We start from the raw sequence: 20,231 nt of genomic DNA on the forward strand, positions 1-20,231 counted from the left end.
AACCTCTGTTGGTTTGTACTCATTATCCTAAAATCTTGACACAATGCTATTACACCCTAAAATTTATTGGGTTGTATATATTCGTAAAGTATGTTTAATTCTTTTATACAATACCACTTACAGGGAGAAAATCTGTGCATATATAACATACCACTTTCTCTTTCCAGCCAACTACATGAACACCTGCCCTAAAACCTTGAACTACACCTACTCTGTTACAACTTGCCAACCCACATGTCGCTCACTCAGTGAACCTGATGTTACCTGCAATATAAAATTCGTTCCTGTGGACGGTTGTACCTGCACTGAGGGCTACTACATGGATGACAGCGGGAAATGCGTTTTGGCTGATGCTTGCCTGTGTTACTACCAGGGCTCTGCTGTACCTTCAGGAGAAGTTGTGTATGACAATGGAATTCAGTGGTGAGTAGACATGTAAATTGTAATTATTTATTTTCTAAGTTAGCTGATTTTTGAGAAGAACAAAGCTAATAGATATTACCCTACCTCCACATTGAAATGTTATTTTGCCCTTTTGTGGCAGGTATTTAACACACAGGTTATAGTTATACAATGAAATGCAACATGAATTTCAAGTTTTAGGTCAAAGTAGCCAAACTTCAAGCATTGCTGACTTGATTTTACACATATTTTTTGCATTGTAAAGAACAGTGGAAGCCTATGTATTCCACTGAAAACATTATTAAACACCATTATATAACTATGAACCATATGACTGATTCCTGCACAAATAGGCAAAGTAACATTTCAATGCAGAGGTAGGTATCCACATTGTTTTAAAAAAAAAAAAAAATGCACTCTCAATAGAACAGTAATGAACATTTTTAAATACCAATCAAATTGTATTACATGTTTCTTTGGAATGTAAACTGTCCTTGTCATTCTGATTCACAGCATTTGCATTCAAGGACAATTAAGTTGTATTGGAAGTCCTGTACCAGGTAAAGAGTTCCATATCCTCATGGTTTTATTCATATCAGTATTATGAGCATAGCCAGTTTAATTATATGTTTTATACTAGGTCTAATTACAGTTTTTACAATGTGAAATAAAAAGTGAACTTTTGTAATTGCGTCTTCTTTCCAGCATGCTCTGCTCCAATGGTTTATTTTGATTGTAAAAATTATTCATACGGCACCCCAGGAGCTGAATGTCAGAAGAGTTGTCAGACTTTGGATATGGAATGTGTAAGTATTTACATCTTGGCCTTAGCTTCTTAAATGCAGCTTAGCCTGAGATTAGGTCCCCAGACTGCATGAAGGTGATCCCTGCGTCATTCATTACAGTAAATAATTGCACATGTGATGTCATCATTTCTTTAGGATGGGTTTCCAAATTTTGAAATAATGAGAAGATCATGCTTTCGATAAATAAAGGAACATGTTAATACATATATAATTGTTCAGCATGTTGAAAATAAACAAAATATACATATCTCATAAATAACATATTGTGAAATATTATTCATGTTGTGTTAAATGTGAATGATTTTGCTCTAGGGTTGAAAAAAATTATTTAGTTTCCAATATATTATGTGTATTTTAAATATTATTTTGCTAGAGTTAAACTGCTTAATATTTTAGTACCACTCCTTCACGTATACAGTTATTTTGTTTAAACTTCTATATGTTCATTCCATTTGTGTTTTCACAGTACAGTACCAAATGTGTCTCTGGATGTGTGTGTCCTGAAGGGCTGGTATCAGATGGGGAAGGAAAATGCATTGCAGAAGATCAGTGTCCATGCATTTACAATGATGCCACCTATAAACCAGGGGAAAAAGTCAAAATAAAATGCAACACCTGGTATGTTTAATCACGCTAACTAATGATTGTAAAATAAGAACCTAAAATGTTTTTATTTTAGATAAGAATGTATTTAAATCAAGGGAATATTTGTAGCTTTTACATACTTGTAGCTTTTACATGCTGTTTAAATTATTTTTGTATAAAGCTCTATGGTTTTTTTTTTTCCGATTTATAACAGTCTGGTCTGGTGTCACAATGGCTTTCTGAAAAGACTTTAACAGGGTTTTTCACTAACATTTTTTTTTTTTAATTCAAAGTGAATATAAAGTGTTCCACATTTCAGGTCAAGTATTGGCTTATAGCTTTATGTATACTGTGAAACCCTTTGCATAACCATGTGCATTTATTTGTTAATTTTACAATCATTCTGAATGTCATTGGAAAGTGGAGCTTCAGCTTTTGAATCTCACTTAAATAAATGTAGGGAAATGAGACGATGTGATGTAAAACATTAGGAAAACATGTATATTGACTCAAATGTATCATTCCAGAGAATCGTGCGAATAGTATGTTCATTTTTATGAATTGTCTGAGGTTTTCCTTTTCATAAATATATATATATGTATATATATATATTTTACATAAATAAATAAAAATCCATATAAAACATACAAAACTATTAATAATGTAAATCCGTTCTTGTCTATGTCCTAGGTTAAAAAAATATTAATATAACAGTTCCTATTTGGAAAAACAAAATGTGTGCAAAGAACAATTATACATGACATTTAATGCATCTGTCTTTTGTTTTCTAAAGTACTTGCAAAGACAGGATTTGGCAATGTACCAGTGAGCCATGCCTTGCAACCTGTGCTGTCTACGGCAATGGGCACTATATTACCTTTGATGGAAAACGTTATACCTTTAATGGAGACTGTGAATATACCCTCGCTCAGGTACTAAATGATTAGCCATTTTTTTGGGAGACATTTTTTCCAGGTATATTACAACAGACAAACATTACTGTGGACTATGTTTATATTGTCCGATCTCTTATTTTATTTCAGGATCACTGTGGTAAAGGTGGGAACAGTAGCACTTTCCGAGTTATCACTGAAAACATTCCTTGTGGAACCACTGGTACAACATGTTCTAAGGCAATCAAGGTCTTCCTTACAGTAAGTAGAGCAATTAATTCAAAGGATTGGCAATGTGTAATTCAGTTTAAATAGCTATTAACTGGTATGAAATTCTAACTTTGCTTTACTTAGATGTCCATGTAAGTATCAGTTTGGGTTTTAAATTCAGCTTAATAATTTCTGATTTTACAGATATGTTTCACTAGACTCAAAAGGGATAACACATTTTATGATTTCAAGGGATCAATGCATCAAAATTGTCGGATTCCCTGCCTCATTATTCTATATTTCCATGTAGAGCTATGAGATAATCCTCACTGATGAGAAAATTGAAGTAGTAGAAAGATGCATTGGAGGAAAAGTTAACTACAAGGTCAGATACATGGGTATGTATCTTGTGATTGTAGCTGACAATGGACTTATCCTAATGTGGAATAAAAGGACAAGCATCTTTATCAAGCTGAGTAAAGATTTTGAGGTAAGAACAGCATTACCCATTCAGATCTGTTGATCTATGTGTCAGGAATACAAATTGATCCAGCATGTAGAACTGTATCACACCTAGGACTAAAAGGTAACATGTTACCGGGCCTTAGAATGGCCGGACTTATCGTACCAGAGAGTAGTCAGAATACTTGCCAAGGTCAGGGATACAGAAAGATACATCACGATGAGGGAAAGTCAAAAGTCAGGGATACCAGAATACAGGGAAGTCAAAACTATGCCAAAGTCAAATACCAGAAATTAACGCTCAGGAACACACTCTCAGACAACCACTAAGGGAAACCACAACAGGGCAATGAGCAGAAGGAACAGGTAAGCTTAAATACCCCTCTTGTGGATCCGATTGGCCATAACCGGCCTTTGACCCCAGAATGTTCGTGTGCACAGGGTTGCCAAGCAGTACATTCATTAATGCCAGGAGGGCATTCATCACTGTGGGCACCACAAGCTGAGGTTGAACATGTGACACTATGCAAGACTATTAAAAAGACAAAATACTTGTAAATTATCTTGTGATATTCATTATCTTCCTTAATGGGTGAACCTGGGTCCAGGCAGAGGTTGAGAATACATCTATGGGCACTCTAAGCCATGTAAAATAAATGTTAAATTATTGGATAACTTTTATACTTGATAAACTTGATCAAACTTAAGCTTGAGATGAGTTCCCAAATGTCAACTGTTGAGATAAGTTTCCATTGATAGAGACTGAAGTTGGTAATTCTCAGACATGCTTAGAGTATAGTAAATTTAAAAATAATTCCTAATTATAATAATATTTTGGGTTTTATTGACTGTCATCCTAGACAAAGTTCTGCTGTAACCAGAGTTCAATGAATACACAAATTATATCTAAATGTGCATTTAATTTCCAATATTTCAAATGAGAGATTACTGACAATTAACATTAATTGCAAATCATATTAATTCATTTAACAATTTTTTTTTATTTTTTTTAATTCTAAGGGAACTGTGTGTGGTCTATGTGGTAATTATGATGGAGATGGCAACAATGACTTTACTACCAGGAGTATGTCTGTGGTTGAAGATGTAATTGAGTTTGGCAATAGCTGGAAACTTTCGCAAACATGCCCTGATGCCCAACTACCCAAAGATGCATGCTCAGCTAACCCATATAGGAAATCATGGGCTCTGAAACAGTGCAGTATCATCAACAGTCCAGAATTTTCTGCCTGTCACTCTCATGTGTGTTTTTCTTTCTTTTTTTTACTCCCAGTGCTGTACCATTGCTATATAGCTTATTGGATGCATGGCTTTGTCAGTAGATAGAATTGTTGATTTTTAATACTTGGAAATAATAGCACTTTACAAATGTTTGGCCAAAGCTTTAGAATACAACATGTTCTAGTAAACTCACAAATATCTGTATTTGGACAGGTTGATCCTTCAAAGTACTACGATGCTTGTGTTACTGACTCATGTGCTTGTGACACTGGTGGAGAATGTGAGTGTTTCTGTACAGCTGTTGCTGCCTATGCCCAAGTATGTGGAGAAAATGGAGTCTGCATTTCCTGGAGGACTCCATCAATCTGCCGTGAGTATCTCAGGCGAGTCAATTTAAAGAATAATTGAAATAAATATGAATTATTTCACAGTACATATTGACAGATGCAACATTGTACATTCAAGGTGGATTCAAGGTCAATTTAAAATCTAAGGCCAAAGTAGCTAAACTGGACTGAAAGCTAGACTAGGGCTAGAAGCATAGATAACTTGGAGAATTTGTCCAGTTCAACTACTTTGGATTGAAATTTAAAATTCACTTTAAATTTACCTTGAATTCCTGACATTTTCCCCTGATATAAAACTCTTGTTTCTAATAAATTATTTTTATTTAATATATCTGCAGCTATGTTCTGTGATTACTTCAATCCTGAAGGAGAATGTGAATGGCATTACAAATCATGTGGATCTCCATTCTTGAAGATCTGCAAAAATCCAAGTGGGAAATATCTCCATGAGCTCTCAGGTTTGGAAGGTAAGCTGTCAAAATATCATTGTATACTAATTATTTATTATGGCATAGATAGTATAGCATACATGTTATATATGCCATGGTCATTAATTGCATGCTTTACGCTCAAGAAGTTTGCAATTGTAAAATTGAAAACGTATTATTTTCCTTTCTTCATATTCATATTACTTAACAGCATGTGTTAATAGCTCCCGACTGACTCCTCTTCTGCAACTGTCACTAGTCTAATACTATCCTTACCTTTTGTGTCATTTTACCCCACTCCCTCTAGCATGTAAGCTCATTGAGCAGGGCCCTCAACCCCTCTGTTCTTGTGTGTCCAACTTGTCTGGTTACAACTACGTCTGTTCGTCCACCCATTGTAAAGCGCTGCGGAATTTGACGGCGCTCTATAAATAATATAATAATAATAATAATGTATTATTTTCGAATAGGCTGTTATCCCAGTTGTCCAGCAGCTAAACCATTCTTTGATGAGGATAAGATGGAATGTGTTGCTCAGTGTGGATGCTATGATAATAAGGGGACACAGTACAAAATTGGTTCTCCAGTGCCCTCCACGGACAATTGTCAATCCTGGTAAGATCCTTGAAAATATAGTAATGTATGGTCTGTATGTGAAATAAATTCTTTGTCAAAAGTTATTTCATCATAGATTTTCCCTAAATTGTAAGGCATAGTGCATAGTATCCGATGACTATCTAATCTTGCAATTATTTAATGATTCAAATAATGTTTTCCCCAACAGTTTATGCACACTGACCGGCATTGTCTGCGAGTACGATAAAGAAGGTAATGCTAAAATCAGATTTCAAGAACCTTTCTTGATGCTTGTAAGGATAGACCTAAATTTAATAATTTTCTTTTTTTTTTGTTATAGGTTACTTTGGTAAACTTATTTGGTTAGGTTAATTGAGGGTATGCTTGCTTAGATAGGTCAGTTTAGTACCTATTGAAACATCAAGGTTGTAGGCTTTAGCTCAATCATGGCTAGCTCTACATCCCTTTGATGTCCCTCAAAAGATTACAATTATCATAACAGTTTGGCAAAGTGTGAGAGCATTCTCCAGAATTTAGTTTGAGTCATGTTGGTTAAATATATATTCATTCAGTCATCTTAAAAAAAAAAAAAAAAAAAAATTGTAACACAAGCTAGTAAAGTATGTAATTAATTGACCAATCAAAAAAATAAGATTAATAAATTAATATATGCAAATATAGTGAACATTGTATTTAAGCTAACATTAGAAAATAAAAGCCAAATTAAGTTTCACAAAATGCTTTAAACACCTGGATACAATTAATAAAAGGTATCCATGTTTTTTTTTTTTAAATGGTATGTTAAACCTGTAATGGTTCTCTTAGCTGCTATGTTTTTAACATGGAAACATGGAAACATAGAATGTGACGGCAGATAAGAATCATTCGGCCCATCTAGTCTGCCCAATTTTCTAAATACTTTCATTAGTCCCTGGTTTTATCTTACAGTTAGGATAGCCTTATGTCTATCCCACGCATGCCTTTAACTCCTTTACTGTGTTAACCTCTACCACTTCAGCTGGAAGTCTATTCCATGCATCCACTACCCTCTCGGTAAAGTAATACTTCCTGATATTACTTTTAAACGATTGTCCCTCTAATTTAAGACTATGTCCTCTTGTTGTGGTAGTTTTTCTTCTTTTAAATATAGTCTCCTCCTTTACTGTGTTGATTCCCTTTATGTATTTAAATGTTTCTATCATATCCCCCCTGTCTCGTCTTTCCTCCAAGCTATACATGTTAAGATCCTTTAACCTTTCCTGGTAAGTTTTATCCTGCAATCCATTAACCAGTTTAGTAGCCCTTCACTGAACTCTTTCTAAAGTATCAATATCCTTCTGAAGATACAGTCTCCAGTACTGCGTACAAAACTCCAAGTGAGGTCTCACCAGTGTTCTGTACAATGGCATGAGCACTTCCTTCTTTCTACTGCTAATACCTCTCCCTATACAACCAAGCATTCTGTTTTCATTTATTTATTTATTTATTTATACATTTATGTGATTATATATTTATGTATTGCTTATTTTTCATGATAGCTTGTTATTGTGAATACAATTGTAAAATGTACAATTACAATGAAGTTATTTACAACACCACGGATGGTATTGGAGGTTGCATTATTGCTAGATGCAAGGAAAATGGTACAATCTACCGATTTATCTATGAATGTACTACTACTGCTAGACCATCCACTACATTCATGTTTACAACCAAACCTTCCACAAAAAATACAGGTAGGCTATATAAATGAAAAAGATATGTACTAGTGCTTTTTGTTAATAAATAGAATTATAGTGGAATTCCAGAAAAGAATATTACTTTGTAGCAGCCAAACCCCAAATAAGGTTACTTTCCCAAATATCACCAAATAATTACACTTCTTCTTCTACAGGCTATATAAATGTTATTTGTGACTACGGTTAAATGTATATTAAATATGTCTAAACAAGACAACTACTTAAATGTCAGTGTAATGCTCATCACTTATTCTTCCTGATTTGGATACAATACCAGTTGGAATATGAAATTTAGCTTACTGTCAGGGTTGTTTGGGAAATTTTGTGTTTTGTTTACTGCACCAGCACAGGGTTTTGCAGCATCTACATTTTCTGCAGAATTTGTTTCTACAAAATAGCTCTGTAACCTGGCAGTAAGAAATGATTTGAGCAATAGCTAGGTTGATGGGCCTGACTATGGTGCTAGCCACATGACCTTTAATGAGATCTACATATTAGTAACCCTGCTTACTATTGTATCTAAAAAGTAAATATTTATCCAAATAAAATTGTTTCCTCCTCATTCTCCTGGACATCTACCTTGTTTTTTTATTATCTAACAGTAACTAAAATTGCTACTTAGTTCTTTAAATACATGACACTTAAGAATTGCTCAAAACAATACAAGTTGGATTCTCTTAGTAAATGAAATGTTTTATACTGCTTACTGAATAGCAGTTTTCTAATAGGTTTCAGTAGGGGATTGCTATGGATTGTAAGCTCTTTTGAGCAGAGTCAACCAATTTTTCTAAATTTTGTAACTGTCGCATCTATAGTTTTATTTCACCCTTTATAATATTGTAAAAGTATATGGATGATGATGATGATGATGATATCCTTATTCTGCTAAGAGAAAATTCAGCCTTAAAACACACCTAATAATACACAACAATAACTCTGTATCACCAATGAATATATCCCATATGAACACACACACATATACTAATTTTTGTAAGTTTTCAAATAATTACAACAAATGGTTAATTTTTAGACTATTATCTTTTAAGGCTATAAACCATCTTCCGAAAATCTATAGATTTCATAACTCACACAACCAAAGACTTAATCACTAAATAAAACCATACCCCAACTTCACATAGAAAAAATTACAGTTACATACATCAGTACATTAAATGCATTTCATAAATTATAAGGCATATATATTTGTTATCCACAGCCTTTTGCTATACTAGGATGTTATTACAATTTAAAGTACCACCCCGATATAAAGAATAATAGCCAATAATAATATCAACAACCACTAAAATGATGTTTCCTGGTGTTGTGACAATAAAATGTATATATCACATTAAATCTCCTCCATTAATAGTGAAATATTGCAATATAAGAAATATTATTTTGTTGAGTATAAACAAATAAAAGTAAAATTACATAATTTACATTATTTTAGTTATCCCTGAAAAGCAATCAATGCACACACTTTCTGTTTAACATGTTTTTTTCTACCTATACATTCCATATTTAATATGATTTTTTAATTTTATATGAAAATTACGTGTTTGTGAAGGGGTTAAGAAAAGTGATCAAACATACAGTCAAGTATTGTGAGGATTTTTCAACTTTTGACCAATTTTACAATACTTTTTTCTTTACATGATACAGAAACTACCAGTACAATCTGTGTTAAAGAGGAATGCACATGGTCAATTTGGTATGATGTCAGCTATCCTACTATTGATGGTGGAGATTTTGAGACATACACAAATATAAGGGCCAAAGGATATTCTGTCTGCAACAATCCACAAGAAATACAATGCAGAGCTAAACTATTCCCTGACACTCCTCTGAATGAGCTAAAACAAAAGGTGCATTGCAATGTTTCTAGTGGACTGCTATGTTACAACAAGGAGCAATTCCCACCTATCTGTTACAACTACGAGATAAGAGTAAAATGTTGTAGCTTTGTGCCTTGTGTCACTGTTTCTACAACTGTTGCCACTACAACTGAACAATCAACTACCACTGCCAGTACTACAGCACCTACAACTAGTACAGAAACAACCACTGCCACAACAACTCCAATTCCTTTAACAACAACAACCTCAACTACAACAGCTTCAACTACGCCAGAAACAACAACTACTACAGAAACAACCACTGCCACCACAACTCCAATTCCTTCCACAACAACAACCTCAACCACAACACCTTCAACTACTACAGAAACAACAACTACTACAGAAACAACCACTGCCACCACAACTCCAATTCCTTCCACGACAACAACCTCAACCACAACACCTTCAACTACTACAGAAACAACAACTACTACAGAAACAACCACTGCCACTACAACTCCAATTCCTTCCACAACAACAACCTCAACCACAATACCTTTAACTACTACAGAAACAACAAGTAGTACAGAAACAACAACTACCGCAACTCCAGTTCCTTCTACTACAACAATCTCGACCACATCTACAGTTGAAACTTCAACAACAGTTGGGACAACATCTCCTACAACCTCAGAACCAACAACACCATATATTACAACTACTTGCTTCTGCCACATTGATAACTCGTTCTTCTTACCAGGTATTTTTTACATTTAAAAAAAAATAATCTTTTATTAGTAGTATTATTAGAATTATTATTTAAACAAAAATCTTTATAATGATAAATGGTATATCATTTTATTTTTAATCATATACCTTACTAATCATATTGTTATTCTGATTGATGGTGGGTATAGTTATGAATAATATCTAATGTTAGTTTATGCTGAGCATTCGAGATAAAGCTAGAAATAAGAATTGTAGATTATACTAGCTTTAGTGTAACTATAATCTTAATTTTATTAATGACAGGAGGCGAATATTTGCTTAAGTCTCTCTTTACTAGAACTCCACAGCAGCACATTAACATAGAGATAAAACCACCAGAGACAAAAAAAAATCAGGAATCTATAAAAGGCTTCTCCCAACTAACTATTTCCTCTTTCACGCTGCGACAAATAAAGTACATAAACAATACACCAAAAAAACAATAACAGGAGAAACAAACATAACATAACGATGAATACCATCTGAAATTGGAACCAGTGGATGAAGCCTTGACCTTTATCCTGTAGAGTAGCCGGATCTAAGAACTGTAGTCAAACCATTAAACTGAAACAAGATGATTATGATGTTATGACGTGCTGACGGCTCTGCGTGCGGCGTCGTTGTGACGGAGGAGGAGGGGCAGCCACCAGGGATGGCAGGTTTTGATGCGGCCGCTCCGGGATGAGGTGTCCGTGCTCCCGCTTCAGCCTCGAGGAGTCATTGCGGTCTGCCGTCGGAAAATAAAGCCTTTGACGCCCTCCTGTCTCTAGCCCTGATTAGGAGCTATCCGCTCCCTTTTTTTTAAGCAAATGCTAAGGTAACTCACCGGAGGAAACACTCTGCCTATATGCCTTCATAAGGCTGCTGTTGCCGCTTCCCACGTGGCAAACGCTGCTCCTTCTGCCAAAGATTCATATTTTTTCTCTACCTTTGTCTATCGCCATATTTCAAACGGTAATTCACACTATTAGTGTGCAACTAAACCCTACTAATAACAGCTAATTATCTTATATATCTTATATTCTCATTTTTTGGGGGAGAACGAACAGCTGTATATTCCTATTTATACTTTTTTTTGTTTTTGTATGCCTACTTATACATCTAAGGGGCAATTGTATACACCACTGTGCAATTCCAAGTGCAATTCCACGTTTGCATAATTAAAGAGCAAGCATACATATTGGTGTGCAACTTCAACTCGGATTTATTTTTTCAATATGGCTTCAAGAAAACCTAATGATACCAAGACTTCATCAAGAAAGGATAAAAAAGACCTTTCTCAAGACAAATCAATGAACATTTACTTTTCACCTCAACAGAACAAAAATTCTAAATTGACAGTGAATGACATAGATTCTAGTCTTGATATTCCTGAGGCTGAGGGCAGAAAACCTGCTGAAACAGATCAAATTACGTTTACTATATTGCAAACTACTCTCAGAGCGAATCTGGATGAAATAAAGACCGAATTAGCTATGACTGCAGCAGCAATAAAAATAGAAATTAAACAAGAAATAAATGCTCTCGCTGCTAATATGCACAGAATAGAAGACCAATTCAAAGCAATGGATTTTCAAGTTAAAAGTCTTATGCAAGAAAGCACGAACGCTCAAACTAAGATCTCGGCATTAGAACTCAAAATAATTGACTTGGAAGATCGCAGCCGGCGCAGAAATCTACGCTTCAGGAATATACCTGAGACAGACCCACAAGAAGATTTAAAAAAAACCTTGTTGGATTTCGCAGAAGTTCTGGGTATTGTGTTTGATCCACATGATCAAATAATAGAAAGATGTCACAGATTATTTAAACCTCACTCAATTCAGAAAAATCTTCCACGGGACATCATCGCCTGTTTTTTTTCATATGAATTTAAAGAATCAATTCTGAAGTCAGCCCGAACAAATCAAATCAACTCTGGTTGTTTTCAAAATGCACAGGTGTTCCGGGATCTCTCTTTTGAAACCAGACAGAAAAGGAAAATATTTAGTTCTGCAACCCAAATTCTTAGATCTCATAATATAAGATATAGGTGGCTCTGGCGGGGCTTAGCAACCGAGGCGAGCGGTCGCACTGATCGAGAGCTCCGAGGCCCAAGCGAGGAAAACGGGCACACAATCAGCCATCCTGCCACCAAACCACGGCAAAAGCCCTCGACACACACCCCAACACCATGGGGCGCAAAACCGGGAAAAAAAATCCGGGGAAAATCAACCCGGGACTCACCATAGGAGACATGTGGCGGCAGGCCCGAGGCACAACCGAAGCCAACATGGCGACACTCCACGGAGGCTGTTTGGATTTTTCCAATGACTTCTCAGGTGAGGAATACTTACCGACTCACACTGCCAGACGTCCCTCGCCACCGACCAACCCCCCACAAGACTCCATGCAAGTGACAGTGGCGATCCTTCAGCAAATGCTTGCCGATCACCACAAAGACTTCCACAAGGAGATCACTGCGCTGAGGGGAGACCTAAAGGGGGTGACAAACCGCCTAACCACCATAGAGAACCGAACCGAAACGCATGCTGAGGACAAAAGGGACCTCCAACGCACCGTGCAGGAGCTGCAGCTGCGGCTACGCTCTCACGACCACCGCATGGCCGAGAACGAAGATACCAGGCGGCGTAATAACCTGAAACTCAGGGGGCTCCCAGAGAACGCCACAGATGCGGACCTGCCGCAAACCGTCAAAGGCCTGCTCGCAAAGATAATGCCACCAGCACAGGCAGAACGCATCCGCCCAGAGCGTATTTTCCGGGTCCCCAAATCACCAAAGGCGCCCACTGGATCGACTAGAGACACCATAATAGCATTCCGGAATAGCTCCGACAAGATGGCGATATTGGACGCCCTGCGGGGTAAGGCGCCTCCACAACATGAGGGCAAAGATATACATTTCTACGCAGACCTCTCCAGCAATACCCTAGCTTGGAGACGGTCCCTCCAACCACTCACCGCCATCCTCCGCAAAAAAGGCCTCGGCTACCGCTGGCGGCCATCTCACACCATTGCGGTCCAACAGGGTCCTGAAATACACCGCATACGTGACCTAAGTGACGCGACGCCACTCCTGCACTCCTTAGGCCTAACTTTGGACTCCCTCACACCACCGATCCAGCAGAACCAATCCTCCCCGCAACATCGATGGGACCCAGCCAGGACTGTCCCATTTGTCCCACAAGGCCTAACCCCGGACTCTTACGCTACCATCACCACCTGAACGGAGAAGGGTGACCGCATAGACTGCCGGTCCCTACAACCAGCACGCATATGGAGGTCGACGTCTAACGGCTCAATCAACCCTGCCTCTGACCCCGGCTTGCAAGCACAGCACATAGAGCCGGCATCGGCTGACTGAATAGACTTACACCTAAGACATTGCTCTCACCTTGTTGACACCACGTAGTTTACATTTATGCTTAAAGTATTTATTTTAATTTTTTCTTTTTTTTGTCATTTTACCTGTAATGGTGTTGCCTCAGACGAAACTTGCACCTAATATTTTGCAATGCAAACAAGCATTGGTAAGGTTAAACAAGCCTGTATCTCTCACGTTATTACCAGTCCGACGGACGGACCCAGCCTGTTTACAGCGTAATTATACACTATAAGTTGGTGTTATACTGCTTTAAACGACCTTGCCTGCCTATATTACACATTATAAAATTATGCCTGTTTAACAAGAACCCCGCTCGTTGAGCGAGAGCACCTCGAGCCTGCCTATAACATTTTGTACACGGCAAACATAATACAATTTAAAAGAGCTACTTAATTAAGGGAATGCTCACAATAATTCCTAGCGTGAAGCCACTTTGTCATTACAACCTGTCATCACTGCTAGTACTCAGGGTTCTACCTTATCTCTTTAATCTAAGCAAGTTCCTTATATTGAAAAATGTGCATTTGTTCTTTAGGCAATGACATCGGAAAACTGTGTTAAACTATCGGCTGGTGACCGCTGTTGTGGCGTCACAGCCCCTGTTCGCATGATTAATAATCGTACTGTACTACTACTTGCACTGCCACCATGTCACCCCTTGCTGAGCTATTACAGTTGACCATATGTGTCTCCTTAAACCGTATTTGACTACCCCAGTTAGCAATGTATATATATATATCGCATGTAAAATTACAGCATAGTTCCACTGGCTGACGTATATGACACACAACGTTAATAACCAATGTCATGATATCCGCAAGTGTACTGTTTCCCACTGTGTGTCATCTCTAACCTCTCCTACCTGCCGAGCTCATTTTGATTCTTCACTAAAGCAAGACTTAAAACAATTGTAATCCTGACACGTATATGAATGTATGTACTCCGCAGGACTGTTCTGCCATATATTCCACACAAACTTCACACAAAGAAATCGTCCATATACCTGTCTAGTTAAGTATGTTTAAACCACCATACAGATGTTTAAAAGTCAATTACTTTCTTGTTCATAAAAATTGTGCTGTTGTACCTGCCACACTGTAAAATACTATGAAAAAGCCTGCAGTTGCTGTTGTGGCTCTGCAAGCCTGCTGTTAATGCATGCACAGCAAAAATAAAGAATTGAAAAAAAAAAGAAAAAAAAAAAAGATATAGGTGGCTATATCCTTTGAAACTATCGCTGACATATGAAGACAAAAGAGAGACTTTTGATACTAATATAGATTTAGTGGAATGGCTCAAGGGCAAGAAACTAATGTAGCAGCTGTCAGGATCGGGACAGGGATCCAACACGCAGAGTACAAACAGTAGCCAGATACGTATACCGGACCTTAGAATGGCCGGACTAACGTAAGTAGTACAGTATAGAATGGTCAAAGACAAGCCGAGGTCGAGGGTAACAGAAGACAGGTAAGCGAGAGACAAGCCGAATCAAGGGTAACAGAGATAAGCAGAGTAAGGTAAACAAGCCGGGTCAAAACCAAAAGGGATAATAGAATACACAAGCACTGAGTGACTAGAACAAGCTAGAACCACGACAGGGCAATGAGCTAATGAAAGAAGCTCTGTTAAATACCCTGTTCAGAGCAGTAACCACGCCTCCAAGGCGTCCTGATTGGTCCTGCAGCCATTGACTGACAGGTTGTTCCGGGGGAGTGTCCTGATGACTACTTCCTGCCTAGATGCTGTAAAAGGCAGTCACTCCCTCGCGGCCGGCCTAGCATGACCGGATAGACCGCGGGGAAGGGAGCCATCAGACCGTCTGGATGGAGGAACAGCTAAGTCTCTACCTCTTTCGGAGGTAGAGACCACAGGTACCCTGACAGCAGCTCCATTAAGTTGTTAAGAAAACAAGGCATATGGGGAGAAAAGAAGTGACATGCTGGGGAAAGGGGGGAGAGGGGAAAAGGGAAAAAAGGAAAAAAAAAAAAAGGGCGAAAAGATAAGAGAAAGAAATGATAAAAGGGACGTATTGAGAACATATAAAAGGGAAAGGTCTGAACTCTCTAATTAGGGGTGCAATCATTATTTAAAAAAAAAAAAAAAAAAAAAACTCCCTTAAATAATTGCTATGGGCATAATGGTATTACAATATGGATAAATGTATCACTCCTCAAATATAATAGTCTATATACATAAAAGTGATATACTCGCGGTATTTTGCTTTACTACTATTAGATAATATTGTATGATATGTTAACTTACCTTTATTCACTACTATTAAGAATGTCAAGGTTGATGGTCACATAAAGGATTAGATTATAAAGTTATTACAACTATGCCATGATCACTTAATATTTATATATAGGGGTGATTGATTAGTTGATTTTGGATTTTATTCTGCTTAAGTTGAACTAGTAGAGGAAAAGAAAAGTATGAACTAAAGTTTGATGCAATATATATTTATTTATTTATTTATCTATTTATTATTTATTTGCTTTCATAGAGTAATAATTACTCTCCTAAGTAGATTCACATTAGAAATTGTAAAAGTCACGGATAAATCTAAGCTGTTATGGCTTATAGGTTTAAGTAAGTTGATACACATTAGCAACCCTATAAGCCATGGGTAAATTAAATTGCTATGGCCTATATGTATATAGACACGTTACTGTATATATAAATAAGCGTTATATTCACTCAATTTTGTTTCACTACTAAAAGATAACACTGTGTGAAAATATGAAAATAGGTATAGGGAAAAGAACGTTAATTTTTCAATGCTTAATATCCATACTTATCACTATTTGGAAGCAAATATGGAAGGATGTCTATTGGGACAGATTAGATATTAACTAGTCTATGCATATTTTTATATAAACGTGCACAAATAATTGTCACGGGCACAATGGTATTACATTTTGCACGATATTTTTATTCTTTAAATGGTAATGTTGTTGGGGATACACGAATCAAGGAAAAATAAGAAAAAATTTGGGTACGAAATATAAACCCATTGTTATTCACTGCTACTAAGAAGTGGGGGTAGATGGTCACGGATGGGATTAGATTATGAAGTTAATAAATCATGGCATGATCACTTAATAGTTATATATATTGGGGAGGTGATAAGTTGACTTTGGATTTGAGGTGGTTTAAGGGGGGTAAGCCGAATTAGATAACGAAAGGAAAAGTGACGAACCAAAGTCTGATCCAATCCATATTTATTCGTCAACATAGAGTCAAAATTACTTTTTTAAGTAGCCCCACATTAGAATCCTATAATGTTACGGGTAAATTCAACCTGCTATGGCCTATACTTTTGATGTTGGAAATCATAGCAGACCCAAATATACCTTTATTCTGTACCTAATTTCTCTCTCTTATATAGACAACTGATATGCATATCTAATTTTCTTCTTTTTTACATCTAAATAACGACCCTGTCTGGTTAAGTGTATTGATACTAAAATATACTGAATACGATTGGTGGGACCATTCTGGAGGTCTCTCTTTCTTCTCGACTGAAATAGAAATAGTGGATGCAAGACTCTCTGAGGCTGTTTTTAGTTTTCCTGGGAGGTTGCCCCTCTTGGTGTAGTGATACTACATTGTCTCTGTTAATTTCTAGTTCTATCTGAAATTTACAGTGTAAGAAAGAAAAGAGGGGGAAGGGGGAAAGGGAAAGAACTAGGGAACTATGTTCTTTAATACTTGTTATATGTTGTTTGTGGCTATTGGATCGATTTCGATTCAATTTTTTTATCATGGGTGGTATATCTCTGTATTTGAGTCTTTTTTGTTTTTACTTTAGAGCACACGATACTTTGGAGAAATTCTTGATGACAGTAGTTGTCCAAATCTTTGACTTTAGACGTCTGGACCAAGGACATCAAATACTTTTGAAAACTTTTTATAAAAGATATGATTAAGTTTATGTCGTTAAATGCACAAGGCTTAAATACAAATAGAAAGAGGAGAAGATTGTATGACTCCCTAGTTGAACACAATATACAACTGGCATTCATACAAGAAACCCATTGGCTAAAGGACCTTACCCAGAAATGGGGAGGGGATAAGTTTCCCACCATTGTTCATGCTTCACTAACGAATAACAAAAAAGAGGGGTTGCAGTTATCTTCAATAGTAATATCAATGTGGAAATCAAGTATATCGAATTGGATACAGAAGCTAGATTTATAATTATTGTCTGTGCCATTGACAATACGGTTTATACTTTAGTCAATGTGTATTTGCCGAATGTAGATCCTATGGCTAAATTTTTGTCAATAATGAAGCAAGTTGATAAAGTACACAAAGGTCACCTAATTATAGCTGGGGACTTTAATTGTGTGAGTGACCCTAAAATGGACAAGTTGTACACATTTGGCACTTTAATCGATAAAAGAACTATTAAGCAGGCTAAAAAACTCTATAATATTTGCAAACAATACAATCTGCACGATATATGGAGAATATTACATCCAACTGATAAAGATTACTCTCACCAATCCTGTGTACACGGTTCATATTCACGGATTGATTTTTGTTTACTAGATGCAAATTCGATTCCTTTATGTAATACAAGTGAAATTAAAGATAGTATCTGGTCAGATCATAGTTTTATACTAATGGAGCTTGGAAATAAATCTCCCCCAGTTCGAAATACTTGGAGACCGAACGATGCTCTTATTAATGATCCAAAGAGTAAGGAGGAACTAACCCAATTACTAAAATATTTTTGGCTAGAAAATAGCTCCTCTGATACATCTCCAGCAAATAATTGGTGTACACATAAATCAGTTATGCGAGGATATTTAATTAAATTAGCCCACATTATGAAGATTAAAACTGGAAAGACTTTAAGTGATCTGTATATCGAGTTTTATAATCTATCGAAATTAAATAAACAGAATCCCTCTGCAGAAATTAAAACTAAGTTAAATGGTTTACAAAAACAAATAAATTTAAAGGCTGAACAGAAAATTAAAATAAATATTCACAAATTAAAACTAAATAATTACCATACGGGGAATAGAGCAAATAAAAATCTGTCTAAACGATTGCAAAATCATAATGCAAAAAATAGAGTCGAACAATTGATCGATGGTCAAAAGGTCTACTCGACCCCTTCTTCAATAGGGGAAAGATTTAATCAATTCTATGAAGATTTGTATAATTTAAAACTGTCCCCTAAGGTTAACGATATCAAAAATTATTTACTTGATACGCAGATAATAAAAGTTACTTACCAGGATTTATTAAACTTAAATAAAACCATTTCGGAGGACGAAGTTCAGTTTCAAATAAACAGATTACCCATTAATAAAACCCCGGGTCCGGATGGTTTTTCAAATTTATATTATAAACATATGCAGTTTTTATTGACTAAACCTTTAACGGAAATGTTTAATCAAATAGCCATAAATGAGTCCTTTCCAACTGAACTACTACAAGCAAATATTATTCCAATACTAAAACAAAATAAAATTAGCACCGATCCTAGTAATTATAGACCTATAGCGCTAATTAACGTAGACATGAAGATATATGCGGCTATAATCGCGGAGAGAATCAAGTCCATATTACGACCCTGATCCATCCGGATCAGATTGGGTTTGTACCGGGTAGGTTAGCATCTAGCAATACTAGGAGAATAATAGACATCGTAGACCTGGCCAATAGAGATCAGTTTCCCCTCCTGGCCCTGTCTTTAGATGCCGAAAAAGCATTTGACAGGGTCGGGTTGAGTTACTTAGCTGAAGTTCTTACTGCTTTTGGGTTTACAGGCTGGATACACAAGGCCATAATGGCTTTGTATTCTGCCACTTCTGCACGTACTGTGGGCCCTAATATTACCGCAGGGTGGTTTGTACTCAAAAATGGCACGCGTCAAGGGTGTCCGCTCTCCCCCTTGTTGTATATTCTGTCCATTGAGCCTCTGGCTATTAATATCAGGAACAATCCACTGATTAGAGGTGTTCAAATGAATACTCTGGATGCTAAAATATCTCTTTATGCGGATGATGCGCTACTCACGCTTTCCTCTCCAGAGTCGTCTTTGAAATCTTTAATGTCTGAAATTGATAGATACTCCATTATTTCAAATTTCAAATTAAATATTAACAAATCTACAGTAATGTTCATGAATATGAATAGTGAACAAGTCACTATCTTAGCTGACACTTACAAATTCATATGGACAGATTTAGAAATAAACTACTTGGGACTAGTTATAACTGCTAAGCCGGCTGGAATAATGGAGAGGAATATATTGATTTTCATCCGTAACATGAATCTCAAACTTAAAAAATTGAGAAATTTAGAAACCTCATGGCAAGGCAAAATCAATATTATTAACTCCTATATTCTACCTAAATGGCTATACTTGTTCTCCATGATTCCACTTAAAGTCCCTGTACCCTGATTCAATCAAGTTTTAATAATTTTATCTGGAACTACAAAAAACCTAGAATTACTCAAAAGATTCTAACCAAAAAGTTGAGTAACGGTGGTCTAAATTTCCCTAGTATTGTATACAGTTATCAAGCGAATA

At 36.4% G+C, this 20,231-nt stretch overlaps 1 protein-coding gene across 1 annotated transcript in view; it reads left to right on the top strand.

Moving 5' to 3' along the window:
- Positions 1 to 20,231, top strand: part of LOC134578520 (mucin-5AC-like) — an 89,317-nt gene that overhangs the window by 16,782 nt on the left and 52,304 nt on the right. Inside the window, exons 18-33 of the mRNA XM_063437504.1 lie at positions 168 to 423; positions 916 to 962; positions 1,078 to 1,208; positions 1,675 to 1,826; positions 2,587 to 2,725; positions 2,837 to 2,947; positions 3,207 to 3,386; positions 4,379 to 4,618; positions 4,811 to 4,967; positions 5,283 to 5,411; positions 5,843 to 5,987; positions 6,157 to 6,200; positions 7,487 to 7,684; positions 9,350 to 10,285; positions 11,635 to 12,048; positions 12,615 to 13,157. Of these exons, the coding sequence (XP_063293574.1) occupies positions 168 to 423; positions 916 to 962; positions 1,078 to 1,208; positions 1,675 to 1,826; positions 2,587 to 2,725; positions 2,837 to 2,947; positions 3,207 to 3,386; positions 4,379 to 4,618; positions 4,811 to 4,967; positions 5,283 to 5,411; positions 5,843 to 5,987; positions 6,157 to 6,200; positions 7,487 to 7,684; positions 9,350 to 10,285; positions 11,635 to 12,048; positions 12,615 to 13,157 (3,822 nt within the window). The remainder of the gene's footprint in view (positions 1 to 167; positions 424 to 915; positions 963 to 1,077; positions 1,209 to 1,674; positions 1,827 to 2,586; positions 2,726 to 2,836; positions 2,948 to 3,206; positions 3,387 to 4,378; positions 4,619 to 4,810; positions 4,968 to 5,282; positions 5,412 to 5,842; positions 5,988 to 6,156; positions 6,201 to 7,486; positions 7,685 to 9,349; positions 10,286 to 11,634; positions 12,049 to 12,614; positions 13,158 to 20,231) is intronic.

Source organism: Pelobates fuscus, chromosome 12 (assembly GCF_036172605.1).
Source record: "Pelobates fuscus isolate aPelFus1 chromosome 12, aPelFus1.pri, whole genome shotgun sequence".
In the NCBI taxonomy this organism is placed as follows: Eukaryota; Metazoa; Chordata; class Amphibia; order Anura; family Pelobatidae; genus Pelobates; species Pelobates fuscus.